Source organism: Myotis myotis, unplaced genomic scaffold (genome assembly GCF_014108235.1).
Source record: "Myotis myotis isolate mMyoMyo1 unplaced genomic scaffold, mMyoMyo1.p scaffold_m19_p_2, whole genome shotgun sequence".
Lineage (NCBI taxonomy): Eukaryota > Metazoa > Chordata > Mammalia > Chiroptera > Vespertilionidae > Myotis > Myotis myotis.
Window position 1 is genome coordinate 55,511,582 of NW_023416324.1, and position 27,952 is coordinate 55,539,533.

The window sequence follows — 27,952 nt, forward strand, 5'->3', positions numbered from 1 at the left end:
GTACTTATTACATACACTTCCTACTGTTACCTTCACAGAAGAAGCAAAAATTGGTAAGACATGGTCCTGTCCTCAAGGTTTACCCAGCACCCCCTTCATTCTGAAGCTACATGAAGGTAAGGACAGTGCCTGCCTCTTTCACTAGGGTATATAGCCAGTGCCTGGCACTTAGCAATAACTCAAGAAATATGTGAATGCATGAACAAGATGTAAATTAATAGGGGGGAAAAGAGTGAATGTCATTGAAACAACCTTTCTCAGAGACCTTGGTTAAAACACACAGTGCCAAGAAGGTGAGCAAACATATTAAGAACAGTATGCCATATATGCCAGGTCCCTTGAAACAGCAAGCATGGACCGGCTCCCGGCATTATCCAATCTAGAATTGTTTCAAGCTTTTATTATGCCTACTTTCTTTATTTCTTTTTAATTGATTTCAGAGAGGAAGGGAAAGGGAGAGAGAGAGAGAGAAACATCAATGATGAGAGGAAATCATTGATACGCTGCCTCCTGCATGCCCCCTACTGAGGATCAAGGCCACAACCCTAGCATGTGCCCTTGACCACAATCAAACCTGGGACCCTTCAGTCTGCAGGCCGATGCTCTATCCACTGAGCCAAACCAGCTAGGGCAGTTACACCTATTTTCAACAGCAACCTCTAAATAGATTTATTTAAAAAGATACAACCAGTACAGAAAAATCAGTGGAAAAAGTGAGCTAAATTCAACAAGCCATGTCAGTACACTGTATTAAAAGTTGTAGGTGCACAAAAATACGTAAGAAAAGGTCCCTCTTCTCCAAGAACTTCCCATTAAGTGAGAAAGACACTCACACCCTGTAAGTTCAAAAAAAAATAGACTATGGTAAATGATACAAAAGAGAAATAAAGCTCTGAAAAGCTTTATTTTTTTTAAGCAAATTCCAACAAGGAAGAATTTGGGAAGACTTCCTGAAGGAGGCAGGATCTGATTTTACTCCTGAAAAATAGGCAGAATTTCAATATGTGAATATAAAAAAGTACATTTCTGGGAGGAAAAAGAGCAGAGCAAATGAGTGAAAATAGAAAAGTATCTCGAGTGGATTAAGAACTTCATCATGGAGAGCAACTAAGATGGCGGCATAGGTAAACACCGGGAAATTATCGCCTCACACAACAATTGAAAATTACCGCAAAGGACTGAGCAAACATCATCCAGAACAACAGGAAGGCTGGCTGAGTGTAAATTCCACAACTAGAAGGAAAGAAAAGCACGCTGAGAGCCAGAGGCGCTGCGGAGGTGAAGTGCAGAGGTACGGCGGCGCGCGCGCGCGAGGAAAGGGGGTGGCGCCTGAGGACGCGGCTGTCTTTTTGAATCACAAACTCCCGACGGCTCTGAACTCCGGTTCCGGGAAGTCTCTGGGGACCCAGGTCTCATACGGGGAGAAGCTGGTCTGTCCGGCAGCGAGCGAACTTGAGGGCGGCTTTCCCTCAGAGGTGCTTGCAGCCGTTACCGGAACACTGAGACGCGCGACTCCGGGCGGAGAATCGGCCATGGCCGCTTTCTCCGCCCTCTGACTCCCTGAGACCCCGCCCCACCAGGCTGTGGCAGAGGCTTTTGCATGTGAATGTACCTAACTGCAGCCGAACCAGGCAGACCTGGAACTTCCAAGAGAAGGCCCAAGGCCCCGCAGCGGCTTGCATTGCTTCACAGCTGAGCCTCTTCGTGGCTCCTGCTGTGTGGCCTCAGGCAGAGGCTGAATTAGCACCTCCTTAGATCCAGGAGCCACTGTACCCAGTGGTCAGAGGGGGTTCATCCAGACTGCAACTCCTCAGATCCATAAGGGACGCACTCAGGGAGCAGACTCAGTGAGCACCAAAGCCCCACTGAAGCAAGTCTTGCCCCAGAAGGGTGTCTTCAGCACAGAAGTTCTCCCACTTTAGACACAGCTGATTCTCACAGCCAATTGGCCTGGAGGTCAATTCCTCCCAGTGATTCTACAACAACCAAGGCACCAAGAGTGCACCAAGAGTGTCCACCCCAGGTAACTGGGGAGGCTGAGCTACTGGGCCCTACAGGACACCTGGCGCACAGGGCCACTCTATCAACACAGGGAAGCTGCCAAAATGCGGAGACAAAGAAACAGGTCACAAATGGCAGAAATGGAGGAAAGCAAACGATTGGATATAGAGTTTAAGGCCACGGTTATAAGGTTTTTCAAGAATTTTATGGAAACCGCCGATAAATTTAATGAATCCCTCAATAAGTATAGGGAGACCATGGAGGACATGAAAAAGGACCAACTAGAAATTAAGCATACACTGACTGAAATAAAGAATAATTTACAGAGATCCAGCAGCAGACAAGAGGATCCCAAGAATCAAGTCAAAGATTTGAAATACAAAGAAACAAAAAATACCCAACCGAAAAAGAAAAAAGAAAAGAGATTCCAAAAATATGAAGATAGTGTAAGGAACCTCTGGGACAACTTCAAGCGTACCAACATCAGAATTATAGGGGTACCAGAAGGAGAGAGAGGGCAAGATATTGAAAACCTTTTTGAAGAAATAATGACAGAAAACTTCCCCTACCTGGTGAAAGAAATGGACTTACAAGTCCAGGAAGCACAGAGAACCCCAAACAAAAGGAATCCAAGGAGGACCACACCAAGACACATCATAATTAAAATGCCAAGAGCAAAAGATAAAGAGAGAATCTTAAAAGCAGCAAGAGAAAGACAGTCAGTTACCTACAAGGGAGTACCCATACGACTGTCAGCTGATTTCTCAACAGAAACCATGCAGGCCAGAAGAGACTGGCAAGAAATATTCAAAGTGATGAATAGCAAGAACCTGCAACCAAGATTACTTTATCCAGCAAAGCTATCATTCAGAATAGAAGGTCAGATAAAGAGCTTCACGGATAAGAAAAAGCTAAAGGAGTTCATCACCACCAAACCAGCATTATATGAAATGCTGAAAGGTATTCTTTAAGAAGAGGAAGAAGAAAAAGGAACTCTTACCATTTGCCACAGCATGGATGGAACTTGAGAGCGGATAAATACCACAGGATCTCACTCATTTGTGGAATATAATGAACAACATAAGCTGATGAACAAGGACTGATCCAGAGACGGAGAGGCATTGATTGGACTGTCGGGACTTGGAGGGAAGGTAGGGGAGGGTGGGGGTAAGGGGGAAAGATCAACCAAAGGACTTATATGCAAGCATATAGGCCTAACCAATGGACATGGACAACGGGGGGGTGAGGGCATGAGCGGGGGTGGGGGGGGTGGGGGGTAGAGGGTAACGTGGGGACAAGGACACATATGTAATATCTTAATCAATAAAAAATATATTAAAAAAAAAAAAAGAAAAGTATCTCAAGGAAGAGCAAGATAACTAGGCTAAATCTATACGTTTCTTGTAGTAAAGAAAGAGATACTACTGTAAAGGGAGATTCAAGGTGTGGTTTTACAAGGCTGCCTTCAGCATATGGCACAGTACCCTAGGAGTACACGGAATAATAGACTTCACTGATCATGTTAAGATTAGCATACCTATGTGCTATAATCAAATCAAGCAAATACTTACAAGGTCATTCATATTAGTTTGGCTAGCTGGATTAATTTCTTCCAAAAATTCTAAGACATAAAATGTGTATCTATCCATAAGGTGAACTCCAATTGCAGGATCTGGTTGATGCTACAAAAAAACCAAAACATATACAATAGCATATTATTCAGCCATGAAAAATAATAAAATAATATGGAATAAAAATAAAACAAGCCCATAGATACAGAGAACAGATTGGTGGCTGCCAAAGACATGGAGATATGTGGTGGGCCAAACAGCTGAAGGAAGTCAAAAGGTACAAACCTCCAATCATAAAATAAATAAATCATGGGTGTGTAATTTATAGCACAGCAACTTCCATTAATAATTCTGTATTGCATATTTGAACATTGCTAAAAGAGATCTTAAAAGTTCCCATTACATGAAAAAAGATTATATAACTCTGTATGGTGACAGATATTATTTACACTTATTGTGGTGATCATTTCACAATATATACAAACTAGAAGCCCGGTGCACGAATTCGGGCACCAGTGCAGTCCTTTGGCCTGGTCTGCAGGATCAGGCCGAAACCAGCTCTCTGACATCCCCCAATGGGTCCCAGATTGCGAGAAAACACAGGCCAGGCTGAGGGACCCCACTGGTGCACGATCGGGACCGGGGAGGGACGCGGGAGGTTGGCCAGCCAGGGAGAGACCGAGGGAGGGCTCCAGGGCATGTCCAGCCTGTCTCACTCAGTCCCAATTGGCCAGACCCCAGAAGCAAGCTAACCTACTGGTAGGAGCATCTGCTCCCTGGTGGTCAGTGCACATCATAGCGGCTGGTCAACCATCGACTATCTGCCCCCTAGTAGTCAGTACATGTCAGAGCGAGCAGTTGAGCGGCCTTAGCATGTCATTAGCATATTACACTTTGATTGGTTGAATGGATGACCAGATGACCGGACACTTAGCATATTAGCCTTTTATTATATAAGATATCAAATCATGTTATATTCCTAAAACCAATGTCAATTATACCTCAATTAAAAAAAAAAAAAAAAAAAAAAACGTTTTAAAAGCCAAGCAAAAAATATATGTCTAATAACATAATTATAACCAATGTTTTAAATGTAATCAAAGTTTCCTTCTAAGGTATTAAAAAAAGTCTAAGAATAAGAAGTAGCAGATATACTCATTAAGCATATAAGTGATTTGAGAAACAGCTACACATTCTAAAGACAATGCAGTTTACAAATGGGAAAAATCACCTACCGAGAGTGAATCTTCCCCCACTTGGCTGCTAGCTAAAGCCATTATGTTAGGAGAATAAAATCGCTCATACATGGATGCTCCTTGACAAGTATCAATAATAAACAGTAGCTCATTGTAGCTGAAAGAAAAGTAGTAATATCTTTGACATGAATCATGTTGTTAATCATACATTGACTAATATTTTTACAATACTTCCATAGCATAACATGTTTAAGTTATATCTTAGTCATTTCATTAGTTAAAAATTGAAACTTTTCAGAAGAATTCCCAATACAAATTTGATATTAGAAATATTAAAGGTATAATCCTGTCCAGAAAAACCACCTCAGTGGGGAGTGGTTATTGTGCCCCAACTCTTTCCCCTTCCCTTATCTGTGCCACATAATTCAGAATTCTAATGAATACTCAAGACTGAATTCAACAAACACATACTTGGTACTCATGCTGCCCTAGAAACTGACCTACATTCAGAAAAAAAAATAGAAATTTAAAAAAATACACACACACACACAAATATGATTTAGTCACCATACTCAAAGAGCTTAAAAATTTAACTGGAAGACAGATGCTAAACTGTACGATAAGTGATACAAATATTTATTGAGAGCCTACAGTGTGCCTGATACTAAGCTGGAAATACAACAGTCCCTGCCCTCATATTGCTTAGGAAAGTCAAAGTCAAAGCTCAAAGTAAGAGCACTGAGAAAGGAACAGAGAGAACTGTAAAGGCAGGTCAGGAAAAGGTGATGTCGGACATGGGCAGTGACGAGTGAGTGTTATTGTGTCCAGCAAAGAAAGAAAACGCTTGTGCTAAGGCACATACATGTGAATAAGTATAAATGTTTGGGGAAATTGGAGAATAATACTATATAGCTCAGATTTAAAGTAATTTGGATAAATGGAGGGAAATTCATTTCAAAAAGGTTAGGTTAGGTCAATCTGTAAATAAAGTATCCAATATAAAGTCTGGGTCCTATCCTATAAATTTGAAGAAGCCACCAAAGGCTTTTTTTAAGTGAAAGAATAAACATAATAAGCTATATATTTTAGAATGAGCTGCCTCACTGGTGAAAGTGAAAGTAGGGAGCAGATACGTTTTCTCAGAGGTTTATTGCAGACACTGGATCTAGGCAAATAGCTAACATTGCACCTAGAAAAGAAAGTATGTAATCTTTGTTTTTTAATTTTTTTATTGATTTCAGAAAGGTAGGGAGAGGGAGAGAGAGATAGAAACATCAATGATGACAGAGAATCACTGATTGGCTGCTTTCTGCACACCCTATACTGGGAACCGAGCCCACAACTGGGCATGTGCCCTGACCAGGAATCGAACCGTGACCTCCTGGTTCATAGGTTGATGCTCAACCATTGAGCCAAGCCGGCCAGGCAAAAGTATGTAATCTTGAACCACAATATCTAAGCAGGTGATAGAAGGTACAATTAATATAACATTTCTTCTGAGACAAACTCAGTGGAGGCCCCTGAGGATCAGAAACTTCTAAGGTTACGTGAAGCAGTACAATATTGCATCACCTGGGCATGGATCCTAGTGCTGGCACTTTCTAGTTGTGTAAAGCATGGCAAGTTACTTAATCTGTTTAGCTCAATTTAATCATTTATAAAAAGCAGGAACAATAAAAGTAGCTACTTCATGGAGCTGTTATTAAAACTTAATCACACAATGCCCAGCACCTACTATGCATTCAATAAATGTAAACTATGAATAAGATAAAACCAATAACTAGCAAAATCTTCCTCCTCAATACTTCCATATATTCTGCTTGTGCTTATAATTCAATATTTATAATATTTAATTTGTAGCGTAGTTGTGTATTCTCTTCTACTATATTTTTAACCCTTTCAAGGCAAAATAAGCATCACATTCCCCTCTGTGCCATATGTTTAAAAGGTACCCATAGGTGTTTCTTGTGGGTAACCAAGTTAAAAGCAGTGCTATGGCTATTTTTTAACTTTATTTTTATTGTTGACACTATTACAGATGTCCCCATTTTCCTCCCTTTGCCCACTCCATCCAGTCCTGCTCCCCGCTTCCTTCTGGCCATCACCACACTGTTCTATTTTAAATTCACTCAATAAGTTCATATAACAACTTTCCACTAAAGGGATGCTTAGCATTAGATTAATAACAATATATCATCGTAATGAGTCGTTACAAATTTTAGGCTAATGGTAATTTCAACATTTTTTTTCCAAATAGTAATATATTGTTATCACACGGAGGGCCAGAGAATGTGCAAAAAGTAAGATTAGGCACAAGGTGGAAAATGAATATCTGTTCATAATCCCCCTACATAATGGGGAACGTTGTTAGTGGGACTCTTAGCTCCTCGAAAAGATGGTTAAATAATAAGAGCTGTGATGTTGAAAGGTTAACTTTTTTCCATGTTCTTCAATAACTCTGAATTTTTTCTTCTAAAAATAACTCCATTCACTAGAAATAACAAACATAAATCTAAAAGAAATGATTCAAATAAATTAAAAATCTCATAAAGTAGGATCTACAGATCTACTAATCATGGAAAAATTAGGTACCAATTTATCTTGTGAAAAGTAGTTATTTGCTAATTACCGTCTTTTCTGCCACATTTGTTCAAAAGCATCTGCAAGTTCTATGTTGGTAATTTCTTCAGAATCTTGAAATTTCAAGAAACCATTGCCACCATGTCCTTATAGGAAGAGGCAAAAAGATCAAACAGACACATTTTTAAATGCAAACCACATATATCCAGATATAAATATTTATTTCTTTCATGGCAATCTTTAATATTATTTGTTATTACATACTCTAAAGTAAAAAATACTGTGAAAGTTAATTTTATACCAATTACAAAGAGAACAATGATAGACATAAAAATAGTAGATATAATATCTCTAAGAGTTTTTCTATCATTCAATTATAGAAAAGCACATTTACATTTTCTCATTGGCTCCATTATTAGGTCAGAAATGAGTTTCCAAATATGAAAATTTCTCATACACTGAGCAAACACGTGTGGTGAGCAAGAAGTAGAAGATACTAGCAAGTCTCATGGTATGCCAGCACTATTCACAGTGTATACTTGGAATGCTTTACTACTAGAAAGTGTAGTTCTCACTTAAAAAGTGATGTTTTTACAAGTATCAAATTCCACCCTGGAGAGTTGACCAGAAGATTCTGACATTTAGAATGAATTAAAGACTCAATCTGTCTGGATTCTAACAACAGCTTATCCACTTAATGACTGTTATCTTAAATCACTTAATCTTTCTATGCCTCAGTTTCTTCAGCTGTAAAGTGAGAAATATGTCAGTAAGACCTTCATTAGCATGCCTTCATAGCTACAGATTTTATAAAGGCACCTCCCACTGGGCAGCAAAATAGAAAAAGTTTTCTATTTTACTGCCTCTCTGAATATATGCAGTCCTGTGAGCTCAGAAGTGGTTAGTGGGTATGCCTTTGTGGGGGGAAAATACTACTCCTTCCCATTAGACAACTCTATGGCAGGGCACACAGCTTAGTAAGTGTAAAGATTTACTGAATTTTAGCTGCCACTCACCTCCCTACCCAAACACTTAAGTGAAGTGCACAACCCACACAACCCTATATCAATTCTAAATATCAGCACCTTCGGTTGCTGTGAGGATGAAATGAACTACACACAGTGGTTTAGAATACTACCTTAGGTATAGTAAGCCTCAGTAAATACTAGCTATTATCAGTTTTATCACCATATTATAATTAGCAACCCTCCTATCTTCTTCCATGGGTCAGCAAACTCCTTCTGTAAAGGGCCAGGTAGTAAATGTTACAGGTTTGTGGGTCATCAGGACTCTGCTATTGTAGTGTAAAAGCAGTCATAGAAAACATGTAAAACAAATGGATGCGACTATGTTCCACTAACACTTGATTTTCAAAACAGGGGGCCCTTTCCTGGACCATCGTTTACAAAATCCTATTTTAGATTACTGGAATTTCTTCCATTTCAATCAACTCAGAAAAAAAAATTGTTGTAAAACCTCTAGTTTGGTGTAACAAATAAAGCTAAGCTACAAGACTATACTTCGTCCCATTTGCCACACAGCCTTTAAAATTTCTTGTAACTTAAATAAACTAAAATTAAAATTTTCCTGACTTCATTAACTCTGCTGAGTTCATTTATAAGGTTTATAAATTGATTGCATTTTAAAAGCTGTAAATAAATGCAGAGTGATAGATAAATAAAAGGAAACTGCTAAGTAGGGGTCAGTAACAGCCTTTCTGTGACATCTAAGAATCATTCTGCACCTGTTTTATCATCAGCTTAATGGAATGTCCCTGAAAAAAATGTTTAAATGACAACAGATCAACATTCATATTTACTGAATACTACTATAAGACAGGGCACTGGTGATAAAAAGGTGAAAAATACATCATCATTGACACCTTGGAGTTCAAAATGTAATAAAGTCAATAAATATCCAGACAAAAAAGTAATCGTAACTTAAATGCTAAAATAGAAACTGCAGATTAATATGGGAGTACAAAGAAAAGAGCCTACACCAGCCATGGAGATGAGAAGTATCTTAGGGCAATACCAGGACATACCAGGACACTTCTGAGGAAGAAAGGAGGCACTGTTAATTACATTGGGACAACAGGTGTAAACTAAAACTGCTGCAAGCAATTGAAAACATAGGTCACCCTAGACTTAGAAAGGAAAATCACTGAGACTAAAACGTTAAGGAATAATCAGGTAGGCAAAGTGAACTGAGAAGACATCAATAAGCAAAGGCAATAAGCATAAGCAAACAATCTGAGAACAGAAATAGTCCAATGCTTGGAAGGGAATTAGAAAAAGTATAAGAACTAAAATTAAATAAGTAATAATATTAACTAAATTATATTAATTATATATTACATATAGTATAACTCCACAAATAATATAACTATATTATGGAGGACTTTACAACAGCACTCAATGTATAGACAAAAGACTACAGCAACTCATCCTGGGGAACTATATTAAAAATGCAGTTTCATGAGCCACACTCTGGAGCAAAACTAAATCAGGATTTTAGGAAAAGGCCTAAGTATCTGCATTTAGGTAATCCTCATACACACTAATATTTGAGACTCCATCATTGGAAACCAGAGGTTTAAGAAGAGGAGGGATAGATTTGCAATTTCTATTAAATACTTCAGTAGGACAATTAATAGGAGACAAAACTGAAGGCAAGGAGGCTAAAGCAGGATATTAAGTAAAACATAAGAAGCTTTACCAAGGTAATAGTAAAAAGAAGAGAAATAAGAAACTAAGGGACAACACAAAACGTTACACTGTTCTTAAATATTATTTCAAGTTGTTATATATTATGAGAACTATATAACAGAGGGAACTGTATAACAAATCAACTATTTTAACCAAAATATCATTTAAGTTGTTTAAATTTCTTTCCATGCAAATTTCTTATTAAAAAGAGTAGCAATATAGTCTATTATTAAATATCTAAATTCAAATTACCTGTCATATAAATAAGAATATTGCTCCTATCATCAGAAAGAAGACGTTTTGACCGAGGAGTACTAGGTGGGATCCTCCCAGTTAATACCCGTAAAAAATTCTCCACAGTTACCTGAGAGAGAGAGAGAGAGAGAGAGAGAGAGAGAGAGAGAAATCAGATAAAATAGAACATAGGGAAACCTGATTTTTTTTTACTTAAAAAAACATTCTTTCTCCTTTCTCTATGTATTACTCAATATAAATTGAAAATAAACACAAAGAAAAATAAACTAAAAATATATTAATTTAAATATGCACCTCAAAATAACTGCCTTCATTTAAAAAAAACTAACAAAAACTACTTGGAGGGGGAGAAAAGTTAATTCTAAATTTAAAACTTAAAAGCTATGCAAAGTATTGCCAAGAATTTTATAAATCTGGCTTCATAGGCAATTCTTTAGGAAGATTTAAAAAAATATATATAGAAACTTGTGAATAAATTCAGCTATATAACTATTGCAGTTAATATGGGCAACTACTTCTGTCAGTTCTAGTTCAACCATGAAAGACAGGTCCATAAATCATAAAAATAAAACCATATGGATCGGTCCATGAATAATCCCCAAGTTATGTATCTTTGATTTTTTAGTGCATTTTGTTAAATTTCACGAAGAATATCTTTAACATGTAAAAAATTCATGCCACTTTAAACCAGATTTCCCAACCTGGAATCTCTGCACCTCTGGGATTCTTTGAAAGCATATTTAAAGTCATGGAGAATGTAATGCTAATTTAAAGTTATATTATACAGATCTAAATTTAAAAAGCAGAAAAATCTTTCTAGCTTTTTTGTTTGGCTTTTCTCTAGATCATAGTGTGTGTGTGTGTGTGTGTGTGTGTGTGTAAGCTCTTTGGTTTAAATTTATCCCAGAAGACAGCAAATTTTTAAGTGTTTTAATAGGATGTCTTATTGGCTAAAAAGGAAGGAAAAATTCTGTTCTACATTTTATAATGACTAAATAAACAAATAGAAAGTCCAACATTTATATACATTTAATCATTCAACAAATATTCTTTAAAGTCTTTAAAGGGCTAAAGGTACTTGCTAGATATAAGATAGGTAATATATAAGTCATGTCCTCAAGTAGTTTACAGCCTGGAAGGACATAGATATGCTTTTAAAATTGCTTCAAAACAATTCTGGGAATACAGCACATTGTGTCTTACTTTTGGTAGACTTAGTAAAAGAAGGATTATTGAGGAAAACTTCAGCAAAGAACACTTCAAATTTTAAACATATTCACAACCTTTTTTTATTATTAATTTCAGAGAAGAAGAGAAAGGGAGAGAGAGAAACATCAATGATGAGAGAGAATCATTGATTGGCTGCCTCTGGTAGGCCCCACACTGGGGATTAAGCCCACAACCTGGGCATGTAGCCTGACAGGGAATAGAACCATGACCTCCTGGTTCATAGGTCAATGCTCAACCACTGAGTCATGCCAGCTGGGCAACAATCTATTAAACTTAAAATGACATTTCAAGAGAGAAAATATAGTATAGTGCCACTATTCAAGTTTACATTTTTATTTTTAATCATATATGCATAAAAACACTAGAAGCATATTAAAAGTGGTTACCTCTAAGAAGTAGAAATATGGGTGAGTTTTTGTTAGTCATTTTAATTTTTCCACAATTAATATATTTACTAAAAATATAAAACTTAAAATTTTTGATCAAATATGAAAAACAAATAATACATTTACTGTAAAGGAAAGTTAATATATGAAACCTCACTAAAATGCTCTCATAAAAACAAAGATAAAATTATTTTGTCCTAAATACATATTTAAAATATTCATGTTCTGATAGTTTTACTTATATATTGTTTCCTTAATATGAACTCTAGAGACAGAATTATATCAAGGCTTAAATAACTATTATGTACAAAGTTTGGAGACAAAGAGCAATACTATTTTATTCTACCACTATTTTAGAACTTAAGAGTAACAATAACTGCATTTCAAAAATGTTGCTAAATTAAAAATTTACCTCATAACTTCTATAATCTACTTCCACATCATCTCCATATACATTTAGTTCCATATTCTTGTGACTAAATACTGTAGCTGGCTTGGGATTCCTAGGGTTGCAGGCCATATCATCTGCAAGCATCAGAACAATGTGGCTAGAAAAAAAATTCCAGAAAACATATTATTTAAATAAAACCAAAAAGTTAAAAACAGATGCTTTTTCTTTATGTCATGTGGCATTGTTTTCATTCTTTCCTTCATTAAAAATAACTTGAAATCATTGATTACATTCTTAAAAGAATTATTTTTTCATATCCTTATGTAGTGTAAGTTTTAAAATAGAGAAATTAGAGCAATCTGGCATGAATTTATCTGCAGAATTTGAAGTTACTAATTTAAATTTTTTCCCAACAGAGTGTACTTTATGCCATATAGCAAGAGGAAGCTGTAGGAACCACACTGTCCTCCCCAAACATTTAAAAATAAATTAGTAATATGTGACATTCTCAGGACTTACACAGTTCATGTTAAACTATGATATTCCAAACAATTTGACTGTCAGAAGCACAAATGCTTAAATATGAAAACACGCAATCCAGAAGCAAGTGCGATCAGTGTATCACAGGATTACATCTCCTACCCAATCACTCTTCACTAGCTCCAGCTCCCCAGTACCAGCCACCATCAACTCGTGATTGGACGGCACTAGAATAGCTCCCCCCTGGCTTCCTGCTTCCATTCTCACCTTTTTACAGTCCATTCTCCTTATAGCCACCAGGGTGATCTTCCTTAAATAAGTCAAAACATTAAACTTTCTTACTTAAAACCCTCCAAGGACTCGCCACTATAATTAGAGGAAAATCAAAACTCCTTACATGGTCTAAAAAGCTCAATTAATGTGATCTCTATCTCTCTAGCTTTGTTTGGCCGCTACCATCCACCACGTTCCATCTTCTACACTGACCTTTCTGTCCTACGAATATGCCAAGCCTTTCCCATTTCAGGGGCTACCAACCAAATTTAGGCTTCTCTTCTCCCAAATCTTCATATCATTTCAACCTCAGCTTAGATATTCTATTCTCATTATGTATTTTATTTTCTACAGGTGATTTATGAATCTGAATCCCTATCATCTCCCACCACCACCCCCATTAGATTACAAACTCTCTGAGGGCAGGGCTTTATCTACCCTGGTTCACCACTGTAACCATCAGTAATACAGCCTGGTATATAGTAGGTATTCAATTAATATTCACCAAGTGAATGAAATATTTTCATTTTTGCATATACTTTCTTTAAGAGAAAATTAAAAAATTTCTCTTAAATACTTATCTTTATCTTACCATTAAAACTGCTGGACATCAATTATTAATTCTACCTTGTACTTGAGCTTCCCAAACATAAGGGAAAGATTAATTTGGCATATGCAACTAGTTTGGCAGGAGATAACAAGAAGAAAATGTTCTGCTGCATATGTTCCAAATACATTAAAGTTCAAAACTGAATCATTTTGATTTTTCTTGAAAATTGGCTAGGTTTATATTTTGAAAGGGTTCCAACTCCACCACATTCAAAGATCAGATCTTCAGCTGTTACTGATTCATATTCACAAAATGATGAAAGTTATTCCTTTTAAAATGGAAAATATATCTTACAATGTTAATTATGTAAGATGATTAGCTTATATTAAGTGATTATTAATCAGATATTTTTATTAAAAGCCACCATTAAACAATACTGAACTGACTTCCCAATCTCAGTGTGAAAATAAAAAGTATTTCTTCAGGCCATGTTTTTGGTTTAAGATTCAATATCTACTCAATGTCAGTATCATAAAAAAGTAATAATTTCAGCTTCAAATTATAAATTCAATCAATATTTTTCCTAAAATTTTTAAATCTATTTTTCAATTACAGGTGACATATAACATTATATTAGTTTCAGGTTTTCCTCCAAATGCTTTTGAGCCTCAGTATAAGCACAATAACCCTATGTTAACATAATCAATACATCATTTAAAAATCATTACGTTTGTGGATAGTAAATGGAAAACTGGACAGAAAACAGACTGAATTTCAAAGGTGTAGAAGTCCAACCACACACTCTGTTCACTGTTTCTAAAACTTAAGAAATGTTCAATTCAGAACTGTTTTCCAAGAGGAAAAAAATTCTCACTTGGTCCAAGTGTTAAATTGTTTGTATAATAATACTTACATATATACATGAAAGTTAACTCCTTAGGTTTATAGTTCTTATAAAACTATAAATAAATATAAAATTATAAATTAAACCAATAAAACTACCAAACTAATACTACTCTAAAAACATTAATTCCACTTGAAGGATGATGTTATTTTGCTAAAACTAAATGGCTACTGTTATATTTAAACGGAGAAAGAGATAACATCAGGCCTGGCTTTACAGTTCATATTTTTCTATATTTTGACATCCACACTACAATATGATTTGATGATATGAGAAGTCTGTTCACAAAAAACATGTTGTACAAAATGCAATTCATAACTTCCAGACTGTTTACTTTTCAGTAGTTATATTTAACTACGCCTTGGCCAATAAACATTCTTTGAACACCAGTTATCATGAGATCTATCTTGACTCCATAGTGTCTTTTCCTCTTGCATATCAAGTTAGCATCACAGCAGTTATTTCAGTTATTTAAGTCTTCACTGAGTGGGTATAAAATAACTGCTGGAATTAAGACCAAAACAATCTACACTGAAAACATACTACTACACACCTATAAGTAATAGGTAGTTGTTTCTTATTAAAATTAAGACAGAATCCCTCAAATATATCCAATCGATACAAGAATATGATATTCTTACAGATTGGCAATCTTATACTATCAGGTGTAATGACTCAATTTCCACACTTTAATCAAGTCCCCGCAAAAGCTACATCGCAAAACAAAGCATATGGTAATATGGCTTTCTCTTAACACAAAACCAAAAGAAAAAGTGAGCACTGAAGTTATATGAAGTTCAAAGTGGGTTTGAATACAAACAATACATAGTGGTTATTTACATAGGTAGTTTTTACATTTTTTAAAATCATGTATTCCAGTAAAAGAAAAGAATGTGAAGACAAACATATATATGCATACCTATATATACTAGAGGCTCAGTGCACGAAATTCATGCATGGGTAGGGTCCCTAGGCCTGGCCAGTGATCAGGGCCGATCAGGGCCTTCCTTCCCCTGGCTGCCAGCTGCCAGCAGGGGCCTTCCTTCGTTCCACACTGCCCCCTGGTGGTCAGCGCACATCATAGCAAGCGGTCAAACTCCTGGTCAATCAAACTCCCGTGGGGGCAATTTGCACATTAGCCTTTTATTATATAGGATGGATGGATGGAGATATATATATATATATATATATATATATATACACTTATATATACTTATATATACTTAAGTCTATTATATATATTTAAAGTAGCAAATACTTAAGTCTTAGCAATCAGTGTAAATATATATATACACACACACACATATATATACACATATATATGTATATACAGTATATATGTGTGTAAATATATATACATATATACATATATGTATATACAGTATATATATGTATGTGTATATATGTGTATAAATATATATATATATTTACACACACATATATACTGTATATACATATGTGTATATATATATGTGTGTGTGTGTATATATATATTTACACTGATTGCTAAGACTTAAGTATTTGCTACTTTAAATATATATAATAAATATCAGTGAAGCATAGTTTCTTTCCTTTTACAGATAAAATAAGAAAGTGCTAATACTGTCTTCCCTCACCACTCTTGGATATAATCTAGATAGAATACTTTGATCATGCTTATATAGATTTTAATGATCATAAATATAAAAATGAAAGTTTAAAACTTATCAAAAAAGAAACATATGTGGGAGGAAAATGGTCTAAAATAAATACTTTCCTATTATCATGTTTGCCAACATTGAAGGAACAGGTAAGCCCTGCATCAGGACTGCTAGGACTCTTTCACACCTCCCTGAAATTTTTCCTTGGCCCAATCAGGAACCAGTAACCAGTGGTTATATATGTCTATATATATGTGTCTATATATGTGTGTTTATCTATACTAATAAAAGGGTAATATGCTAATTAGACTGGACATCTTCCGGAAGTCCATCCCAACAAAGTCGCTGTGGTTGCAAAGGGTCGGAGAGAGAAAAGAGGGCCTTTGTCGCAGCTGTGAAAGGCCAGAGAGAGAGGGCCTGGCAGCCACTGCACGCCAGAAGTCCCATCTCTGCGCGCAAGCTGCACAAGAAACACCTTTTCTGACGGCTCATTGGCTAAGCTTGCGGCACACCACTCGCTTGGGTAATAAGAATCCAAGAAGGTGATCTAGAGTTTTCCACTTCACTCCTGGAGGATAAAACAGAGGTCTGCTGCTGGAAGGGCTAAGAAATGTCATATCCTGCCCTAGCCGGTTTGGCTCAGTGGATAGAGCCTCAGCCTGCGGACCACAGGGTCCCGGTTCGATTCTGGTCAAGGGCACATACCTAGGTTGAAGGCTCCTCCCTGGCTGGGGCCCGGGTCAGGGCTCATGCAGGAGACAACCAATTAATGTGTCCCTCTCACACTGATGTTTCTCTCTGTCTTTCCCTCTCTCTTCCACGCTCTCTAAAAATCAATGGAAACATATCCTCAGGTGAGGATTAAAAAAGAAAGAAAGAAAGAAATGTCATATTCTATGAAAGAGACATCTTGAAAATGCCTAAAGAAAGTTGTCATTTTTTCATGGTGAAGGGACTGGAGTCCGTGTTGATGAAAACATCTTGGTGGCTGTGAGGTGGCAGTGGCAGCAACAGCAGGGTGATGGGGCTGGCGTCTTCCCCTGATCAGCCTGTAGCCTCCTGCAGAGGAGCAGGTCTAAGCCGTTAGTAGGACATCCCTTGAGGGTTCCCAGACTGTGAGAGGGGGCAGTTGGGTTGAGGGGACCCCCCCCCACCCAGTGCATGAATTTTCATGCACTGGGCCTCTAGTGTATATACGTGTGTGTGTGTGTGTGTGTGTGTGTGTGTGTGTGTGTGTACAGATGAATAACATTTTATATCAATGAATAACATTTTATTACCATAGCCCAGTGGTTGGCAAACTGAGGCTTGTGAGCCACATGCGGCTCTTTGGCCCCTTGAGTGTGGCTCTTCCACAAAATACCAACTTCTGCGCATGGGCCATGAACTTTCAATTGCACGGTACGTGTGCCCACATGTGGTATTTTGTGGAAGAGCCACACTCAAGGGGCCAAAGAGCCGCATGTGGCTCGTGAGCCGCAGTTTATCGACCACTGCCATAGACTATTATAGTGTGAAATTTAAAAAATGATAACTTTCCATTTATGATACACTGATATTACCTTAATAAAAAATCTTCACTGAATGAAATTTAAATAAAGTACTATATTGGTCAAATGTTTCTAAACTGTTCACTTAAAATTGCTATACATTCTAAACCATGCTACTACTGTAGAGCATTTTTAGCTACCAGAGGTAGGATCACCAGGCTTATCTTCAATAACATCATCATTCCAATCTAGAACAGTAACTGAGGACCAAAGGGATCTTTGATGCTCTCCTACTAATAAATCTCAGGGTTTCTACTCAAAGGTGTCACTTTTTTTTCCCTGACATAAATTATTCAGGAATACTCTGTATATTATTGCTTCTTCAGGAATTTAATGACTGTTGGACCAAGCAAATGCAACAAATTTTGTTATATCATCATTAGCTTGATGCCAGAGTCATTCACTTTTAGGCTTTTCTTTCTCCTCGTTCATGTGTTGAGGAACCTCCAAGTTAATAAATCTCACCACTATGCACTATGAAGGTAATCATAACAAATCTAGAAGCAGCAGGTGCGAGACAATTAAGATTTTATGAATTACATTCAACTTGCCAAATGTCAAACAAATGTCATTACTAGATTATATGATGCCAGATATTTTGACCTGATATTATTAGAAATAAAATTTAAAAAACTGCATTGCTGAGACAGGAAGTCCATAGCTGCACACATGTTACATGAGGGTACAACTAGCTAGCTAAAGGCTCATATATTCAAAGTCACATCTGTTTTCGTTTAATACGATAACTAACATTTATTGAGTACTTGATATATTTTAAGCACTGTACTAATAAAATAAGCACATGACAAGCATTATATCATACATTATTTCCAAGATATAGTATTTATGCTTTAAACTTCATTACAAATACTTCTTAAATTTTAAATAAACAAATCATTTAATTTTATAGTTATAGATTTTAAGTCCATTTTTACCTTTAAAAGCTGAAAAATCTTCCCAAAATCTTTTTTAAATTACAATAAAATCTGACTAAGAATGCTTGAGGAATTGAATTATTTTTCAAAACCTAATATTAGCCTGGTGCCTCTGTCAACACCTACACTACCTCCACCCTGCAACTGACCACTGTGGACCTCCTGCCTTGTGGCTACAACCACTGCACCTATGTCACTGCCACCATGGTACCCACTGTATGATTAAGCTGCAATTTTCTATGAGTAAACATATTCCTCTTTTGTCATCACACATTTATGGAGTTTCTGAAGGACAATGAAGATTACTGCCAAGCACAGCATAACCTTTACAAGAACAAGAGAAATGTAAAAATTCATTATTAGTTCACCAGAAAGCCACGTAAGAGCAGTTCCTGTCCACAGAAGAGTTGGGTGGAAATATGCACAGCATTTTCCAGTTCTGACCCAGATGGATTAAGCCTCAGTGCACTTCCTTACTATTGTTCAATGTTACGACTGAAGATCTGCTTCTTGCTAGGAGGTTCATTTTTATTTTTTTTTAATACTTCCAACTTCAAAGCACTGAAAATTTCAAGTGGAATGTGTTGAAGTTTCTTTACATCATTTCTGTATTCACTTTTTTAAATTCTTTTGTAACTAAATTAACATGGCTTGAATGAACTGCCTCCCATGAAATCACATACAAACCCATGATATTTCTTTTTATATGCAATACAACCAATGAGACCTTAAACAAAGTTATTGAGTAACTTCGAAGTGTGGAGTTACCACAATGGTAAGAGTATGTAAAGCAATGTATGACACTATTCTTAAGGAAAAAGAAGGTACCCATGTTCTTGACTGGTTTCTGATGAAGGTGCACCACCATCCAAACCAGACTGTTGATGACTGGTTAAGTCTTATAAAAAAATCACGTTTTGTGAAGAACATGGTTGTTGTACTGATAGTCATTATGTTGCAGCCCTGGGAGACCTCCATGCTTGTTGCCCTGGCATTAATAGAAGGTAGAATGAAACATGAAGATGCAATAAAGATCATAGGACAAAAGTAGCATGAGCTTTTAACATCAAGAAGTTTATATACTTCGAGAAGTATGCTCTCAAATGAGTCTGTCCTGCAAAGGTTTCAATGGCCAATAAAACTGGGGTGTCTGATGGTATAGTTTTGAAAGTGAAACTTCTGAAATGACCTAATTTATTGTACAAACTAACCAAAAAGTTAACTTGGTGAATGAGTCTAAATAAGCTTTTATAGGAGCATTGATAAGCAGTTTTACAAGGTTAGATGCTTGACAGAACCTCTATGTTGGTGCTATGACCAACCCATTCAAACACTTAGCAAAGATTCTTGCTATTCTGTATTTAAAATATGCTTATCGTTTGTACCAGTTCACCTTTACTAAAATCATGCAATACTGAGTTAAAAGTCTTCTTAAAATCTATTTCTACTAGAGGCCCGATGCATGAAATTCGTGCAAGGGGATCGACCCTCGCAGCCCTGGTTTCGTCCAGAAGGTTATCTGGAAGGTTGTTCAGCTGTCCGGTCTAATTAGCATATTACTCTTTAATTATTATAGATTCCAGAATCTTATCAATAGGTAAGAAATTTAGACAGAGTAGATACCAAACTATCCAGTATAAAACTTGTATATATTTAGTATCATAAAACTAAAACCCTAGGAACTATGAATCCTCTAGATCTTATGTGGTTTATTTCTTCAGTCATTTCAAGCATTGAAAGCAGGGCCTATAGAGTTATTTGCTTACTCACTTTATGTCTATATCTCCCACACCCATACCAGTATATGTCAGATTTGCACAACCATTAATTTTTGTTAGATTTTTTACCAAGTCATACATTAATTATTTAATGTCTCTATATAAATCTCATTTTGTACTGTTATGGAAAACCTCCATTATGAAAACCTGTGTTGTACAGAAGTACATTTTAATGTCTCCAAACAAAAAACAAAAAAGAATAGTTTTAGAGATAATTTAATGTTTGTATTTGGGGGTGTAACTTAATAGGTAGGGCCTAAGAAAAAGCAATGGGAGATGGGGTAGCTCTTAAATATTTCTAGTATGATATTGCTTTTGTCTTGTGAAGAATATGTAGAATATGCTCTTTAGTAAATATTTTTAAAGGTAGATTCTTTCATGCTTAATCATGAAATTTTTGAAATTCTTCTTTTTCCATACCCATTAGATATTGTTTACCAGCTATTATTTTTCTTTGAAGCAATCTTTTGTCCCTTCTCTTCCCACCTCCCTTACAAAAAAGAAGTGGGTTTCTGCCTAGTGGGTTTGGCTCAGTGGTTGAGCATTGACCCCATGAACCAAGAGGTTACTGGTTTGATTTCTGGTCAGGGTATAGGCCTGGGTTTCGGGCTCGATCCCAGTAAGGGGCTTGTAGAAGGCAGCCAATCAATATTTCTCTCATTGATTTCTCTCTCCCTCCATCCCTCTCCCTTCCTCTCTCTAAAAAATGTAGTCATGCTTCCTTGCCCACAGAGCTGCAGACCCCAGGACATCCACCTCCAAGAGCACACAGCTCCCATAGTAGAAACTTGAACTTCTCTCTCCCTAGCTGCCAGCCCCCAGACACCATGGTGACACCACTCCAGCGCATGGGCCCCCCAAGCCTGCCACTCAGGCAGGCAGCTCCTGGGTGCCTCTGTGAGCCGCCACTGGGCACGCATGTACCTAACCAGAGCTCACGGTCCCACAACAGGAACTGGAACTTCCACCACCTCAGCTGCTGACCTCCGAACACCGCAGTCGGGCTGCTTCAGAGCGCAGGCCCCCCCGCCCCCCGAGACCCCCGCCCAGGCAGGCAGGTCTGGGGTGCCTGTAAGTTGCCACTGGACACACATAACCAACCAAGGACTCACAGCTCCATAAGCAGAAATGGGACTTCCCCTTCTCGGTTGCCTGCTCCTGGACCCCTAGGTGAGTTACTGAGGACTCGCTTCCCTGGAAAAGGTCACACTGTTTCAGCCACAGACTCCAAGATTTCCATATCCCCAGCTGCTGGTTCCTGGACCCCTCGTGATTCGCAGAGGGAAATCACTCTGGCCAAAGTGCCACTGTCTCAACTGCAGACTACAGGACAGCTGCCTCAAACCGTCACGAGCTCCAGGACCCTCATAGTGAGTTGCAGAGTGACACGACCCTAGCAAGAGTCACACAACACCAGCCAAAGTCACAATACCTGAGCCTCAGGCCCCGAGACCCCTTCCTCCCAGGCCGGGAACTCTGGCATCTCACAGTGAGCACACACCAGTGAGACCTCAGGCAACCCTTTCCACAAGAGCCAGAACCACGATCACATCCACAACAGTTTGCACAACGAGGTCGGGGGTAAGTCACATTGCCAGACAATCCGCGACAAGACTTCATCCACAAATGAGAAACTAACATTCAAGAATCAACTACTTCAGGAGAACCCAAATACTTCAAGTAGGGGGCTCCACTAGATCACCAAGCTCAGGAGATCTGAGAGACTGCACGACTGGGTCCCAAGATCACCAACTACATAACGCCAACCCCTAAAAAAACTGGGTAGCAAAGAAGTTGGATCTAAGACATAGAAACAATTAAAACATTACAGCAAAAAAGGGGATGCTCAAATGTCTGGATGACAAACACACACAAATCTATGAAAATTATAAGGAGCTGAATGAGAATGTCCCCAACATGAAAAGGGATCAAGAGGAAATAAAGAATGACATAGCTGCAATAAAGACCACAATGGAAGGCTTAACAGTAGATTAGAAGAAGCTGAAGACCGCATCAGCAAGATAGAAGACAAGGTAGAAAAAAACACCCAAGCAGAGCACCAACGGGAAAGGAAAAAAAAAACTTAAAAAACAGGAGGGGAGACTAAAGGAGCTCTGGGACAACGTAAAACTAAACAACATCCGCATAATTGGGTGTCAGAAGGAGAGAAAGCTGAGCAAGAAATAGAAAACCTGTTTGAAGAAATAATGACAGAAAAATTCTCTGATGTTGAAAAGAAAAAAGCCACACAAGTCCAAGAAGTATGTAAAGCCCCAAACAAGATGAACCAAAAAGACCCACACCAATATACATAATTAAATTGGCAAACAACAATGACAAAGTAAGAACCTTAAAGACTGACAGAAAGTTACCTACAAGGAATCTCCCATTAGACTATCAACTGATTTCTCAACAGAAACACATCAGGCCAGAAGGGAATGGAATGAAATATATAAAGTGATGCAAAGCAAGGGACTGAATCCAAGAATATTATACCCAGCAAGGCTATCATTTAAAATTGAAGGTGAAATCAGGAGCTTCACAGAAAAAAAAAAAGACTGAAGGAGTTTATTACCACCAAGCCAGCAATGCAAGAAATGCTAAAGGGACTGTTATAAAAAGAAGAAATAGAAAGAGAATAAGGAACATAGGCCTAAAGAATAAAAATGGCTACAAACAAGTACCTACCAATAATAACCTTAAACGTAAAGGGACTAAATGCTCCAATTAAAAGACATACGGTAGCTGAATGGATAAGAAAACATGACCCATATATTTGCTGTCTACAAGACACCCACCTCAGAATAAAGGATTCACACAGACTGATAGTGAAGAAAAAAGCTGGGGTAGCAATACTTATAGCTGACGAAATAGATCTCAAAGTGAAGGCCAATAAGATATAAGGAGGGACACTTCATAATACTAAAGGGACCAATTCAACAAGAGGATATCACTGATGAAGGAATAAGCATCTAGATTATTCAACATCCCGAAACTTTCCTATCTACTTACAAATCAATAAAGATATGTCCTCTGTGCTCCATAAAACCCTTCACCATCTTCTTAGTCTTGCAAATGGCTCTCCTTATTACCTAAACATTGAGAGCCTGGTGCAAATGCTCCTTTTACCTTTGTCATTATTTCCACTTGAGAGCACATTTCAAGTTTTTAACCATTCTAAGTATTCATATTCAAACATTATTACTTACATTTTATCTGAGGAAATACTGTTGAGAAGTGACAGAAGACAAGAATCAGAACATTCAAAGGCATGAAGTAATATTATCTTGACAATAACTACATTGAAATCTGCAAAGCACATTTACTACAGTTCTAGTCCTTTTGTTCATAAAAAATAAGGCAAAATCATGAAATAAAAATAAAATAAAATTATAAATATATAATTTAGAAAATTTTATAAATTAATTGTAATGATTTTTTTTAAATCGTCTGCCAAAGATATCCTTTTCAAAATTGATTTTTAGAGAGAGAGGAAGAGAGAGAAAGAGATGGATTGGTTGCCTCCCATACTCACCTTTTGGGCTATGGGACAATGTTCCAACTAACTGAGCCATCCGGCCAAGGATAATTGTAATGATTTTTTTAAAAGTTACTCAATTACCTCCCTGTAAAGAGTAGTCTACAAAGTTCTACACAGTGACACAAAGAAAAGAAAGATAGATGCGTAGGAAAGGACAGGACAGTGGATATTCTAAGTTTTATCGGTGGGATAGTGAAAAAAATAGAAATGGGAGTTACTAAATATTATGTAGCAGATGTCAAAACAAAAAAAAAACGAACATAGTAAATTGGAATTGACAAAGCTGTAGTTAATGACTAAAGGCTGGTTGAAAATTTTGGATTTTATGGAGAGGCAACAGAGAGTCACTGCAGATTCTTGATTGTGAGAGTAAAAGACAAAAGCAGTGTCTGAGAAAGATAATTCTAACAGCTGTCTGTAAGATGAGTTGGAAGGGAAAGACTTTAGAGACAGAATAAACAGCTACAAAGCTGTTGAAATACAGAAGCATGTATTACAGTTACAAACATGATGAAATAAAGAAGCAAGAAGTACATAAAACATGAAGTAATACTTAGACAACAATAAAAACTATGGAAAAAATAACATGGTAACAAGAGAGGCATTCCTTATATTTATTTTTTATAATACATTTTAAACTCTTTTTTTAAGTTTTAGGGGGTTTTTGTTGGTTTTGTAAATTTTTTTATTATTATTGATTTTAGAGAGGAAGGGAGAGGGAGAGAGAGATAGAAACATCAATGAGAGGAAAAACATCAACCCATCAATCAGCTGCCTCCTGCACGTCCCCTACTGGAATGGAGCCTGCATCCAGGCATGTCCCCTGACTGGGAATCGAACCACTGACCTCCATGCATGGGTCGATACTCAACTACTAAGCCACACCGACCAGGCATATTTATTAAACTAATATTAACAATTTTCACAACATCCCAACATTATATTCATCATGTAGATATATACTTTTAATTTAATAAAGTATTAAATGATCAGTGTGAATAATTACACCAACCTCTTTAGGAATGCCCTAGAATAAAAAGAAATTTTTTTAATTTTCTAATTATAAATACTACATAAATATTAACTGTTATAAATTCTTAAGGAGGGAGGAGATAGCTATGATATAACAGAAATGCTCCAGCCATACAGGCAAAAGACCTGGATTCAAGTTATATTTTCATTATTTAATGTAAATGGACCTTAGTTAAGTCATTTAATCACTCTAAGTAATCATTTTTAATATGTAAAATAGGAAAAAATACAATCTCTCAAAAAGGCCTCAAAGAATAAATGAAATAATTCATTATAAAATCTCTAACATAGTGCTGAATTATGGTGGATAATGAATGTTTGGTACAGGGTGGGTAAAAGAGGAGAAAAAAACTGGGGTCCCTTTTGGCTGATCTCATTAGAGAAAAAGCCAAAACTATTTTTAAAGAACCATAACAGCCATGCCCTTCTCCATTAGTAAGAAAAAACACACAAAAATTGCTGAAATATCTTATTAATGCTCTACCTTAGAAAATGCCCTCTTTGGTATACCATCTAATCCATATCAGCATAAAAAGCAATCATTAAAAGCTGTATTACCAATGTAATTTTAAAAACAACAATATAGGCAATTAGTAATTTTTTAATTTATAAAAAAATTTTACCAGAATCCACATTTATAATTCTAATATTTATTACTTGAGAAAGAATTTAAAACAGCAGACCAAAAATAAAAAAGTGCACTGGAGGGAACTTAAATAGTAGGAAGGTAAGGCATGAGTAAAGTTAAAGTTAACTTGTCTTAGGCAAGACTCTTATCTACTTCTATCTAATAGAAAGAAATGAATTTAAAATTCCCTCGTAAGATCATCCCACCCACAGATACTTAAAGTAGGAATTGGGAAATCTATCTTATATAATAAAAGAGAAACATGTAAATTGACCATCGCTCCGCAATGCCCACCAGCCAATCAGGAGTGAGTATGCAAATTAACCTGACAAAGATGGTGGGTTAATCTGTATACACAGGCACTGGGAGGAGAGCAGAGCAGGAGAGCCAGCAGCTTGAGGGGAAATGGCTCCCTCGGTCGCTGCGCCCCCCAAGCCGCTGGGCGGAGAGCAGAGCGGGAGAGCCAGCAGGGAGTGGAGCGGCTTGGGGAACTTGGCTCCCCAAGCCGCCAGACAGAGAGCAGAGAGGGAGAGCTGGCAGCTTGGAAGACTTGGCGGAGTGGGAGGCCGCGGGATGGAGACAGAGCAGGAAGGGAAAACCAAGAGCTCAGAGAGCACCAGGAATTCTGAGAATAGTAGGTTTGGTGGCAGCATCAGGACTGGAAGAGGAAGCCCAGTGCGTGGGGAGCGCCAGGAATGCTGGGAATCATAGTTCTGGTGGCACACGGATCTCCTAGACACTAGAGCAAAATGAGCCTGGAGCAAGTTACTGTTGCGGTGGGGGATGGAGGGAAAGCAAAGGTAAGAGACATAAGTAAAATCAGAGTCTAGGAAAAATTAAAGGGAAGATATCCTAAAACTTCCAGGAAATCTCCACCAATGAAGCAAAAGGGAAAAAAAGCCTCTATTATTATGTAAGCAACAAACCAAACTGAGTTAGGGTCTCAGACAATTCGCTCATATGATTGCAAAGACAGACAGAAACTCCCACATGGGAGAGGGCTCCCCTGAGGACTCCCAGATTGGAGAGGGTGCAGGTCGGGCTGAAGGACCCCCATGTCCCCCACTGCACGAATGTCGTGCACCGGGCCTCTAGTCTACACTAATAAAAGACAAACATGCAAATTGACCATACCTTCACTACACCTTAAGCCACGCCCACCAGCCAGCCAATCAGAGCAACTATATGCAAATTAACCCAACCAAGATGGCAGCCGGCAGGAGCAAGCAGGAGGCTTGGTTGTCCCAATGATGGAGTAAGCCAAGCTTCCTGCCTGCCTCCTGGCTCTGAGCTCCACTCAAAGCAACAAAGTTTCAATTATAGAAGGTAAATAAACCCCAGAAACCTGCTTTCAGCCAGCTGTGGCCACAGAACTGGAGTGAGCAGGAGTGCATTGCCCCTGGTGATGGAGGACACCAAGGTTCCCTCCCACCCGCCTTGGCTGGCTCTGAGCTCCTCTCAAGGCTACAAAGTTTCAATTATAGAAGGTAAATAAATCCCAGATTAAAAAAAGAAAAAAAAAAAGAAAAAAGGAGAGGCTGGGAGCTTCCGTTGCCGGGGGGTGGGGGGGGCTTGGCCAGCCTGAAAACAACCCTCAGCCCCTCACCCAGACTGGCCGGGCAACCCAGTGGGGACCCCCCACCTTAAAGCGGGTGTGGCCAGCCAGAAAACAGCCATCAGCCCCTCACCCAGGCTGGCCAAACCTCCATGGGGTGAGGGTAGCCACTGTGGGGGGGGGGACTTGACCAGCCTGCAAACAGCCATCAGCCCCTCAACCAAGCTGGCCAGGCACCCCAGTAGGGACCCCCTACCCTGAAGGGGGTGTGACCAGCCTGCAAACAGCCATCAGCCCCTCACCCAGGCTGGCCAGGCACCCCAGTGGGACCCCCACCCTGATCCGGGACACCCTTCAGAGCAAACCAGCTGGTCCCCACCCATGCACTAGGCCTCTATCCTATATAATAAAAGGGTAATATGCAAACTGACCCTAACAGTAGAACGACTGGGAATGACTGGTCACTATGACACACACTGACCACCAGTGGGCAGACGCTCAATGCAAGAGCTGCCCCCTGGTGGTCAGTGCGCTCCCACAGGGGGAGCTCTACTCAGCCACAACCCAGCCTCTCCCGCCTCCTCAGCAGCACTAAGGATGTCCGACTGAAGCTTAGGCCTGCTCCCCACTGGCAAGTGGACATCCCCCGAGGGCTCCCAGGCTGCCAGAGGGATGTCTGACTGCCAGATTGGGCCCGATCCCCCAGAGAGCGGGACTAAGCCAGCAGGTGGACATCCTCCAAGGGGTCCCAGACTACAAGAGGGCATA

General features: G+C 38.2%; 1 protein-coding gene across 2 annotated transcripts in view; it reads right to left on the reverse strand.

Moving 5' to 3' along the window:
* PIGK (phosphatidylinositol glycan anchor biosynthesis class K) overlaps positions 1 to 27,952 on the reverse strand; it is a 100,639-nt gene that overhangs the window by 58,669 nt on the left and 14,018 nt on the right. For both annotated transcript variants that reach the window (XM_036349917.1, XM_036349918.1), the window contains exons 4-8: positions 12,340 to 12,475; positions 10,309 to 10,420; positions 7,398 to 7,494; positions 4,808 to 4,925; positions 3,573 to 3,683 (exon numbers count right to left, since the gene is read on the reverse strand). In XM_036349917.1, coding sequence (XP_036205810.1) covers positions 3,573 to 3,683; positions 4,808 to 4,925; positions 7,398 to 7,494; positions 10,309 to 10,420; positions 12,340 to 12,475 — 574 coding nt within the window. The remainder of the gene's footprint in view (positions 1 to 3,572; positions 3,684 to 4,807; positions 4,926 to 7,397; positions 7,495 to 10,308; positions 10,421 to 12,339; positions 12,476 to 27,952) is intronic.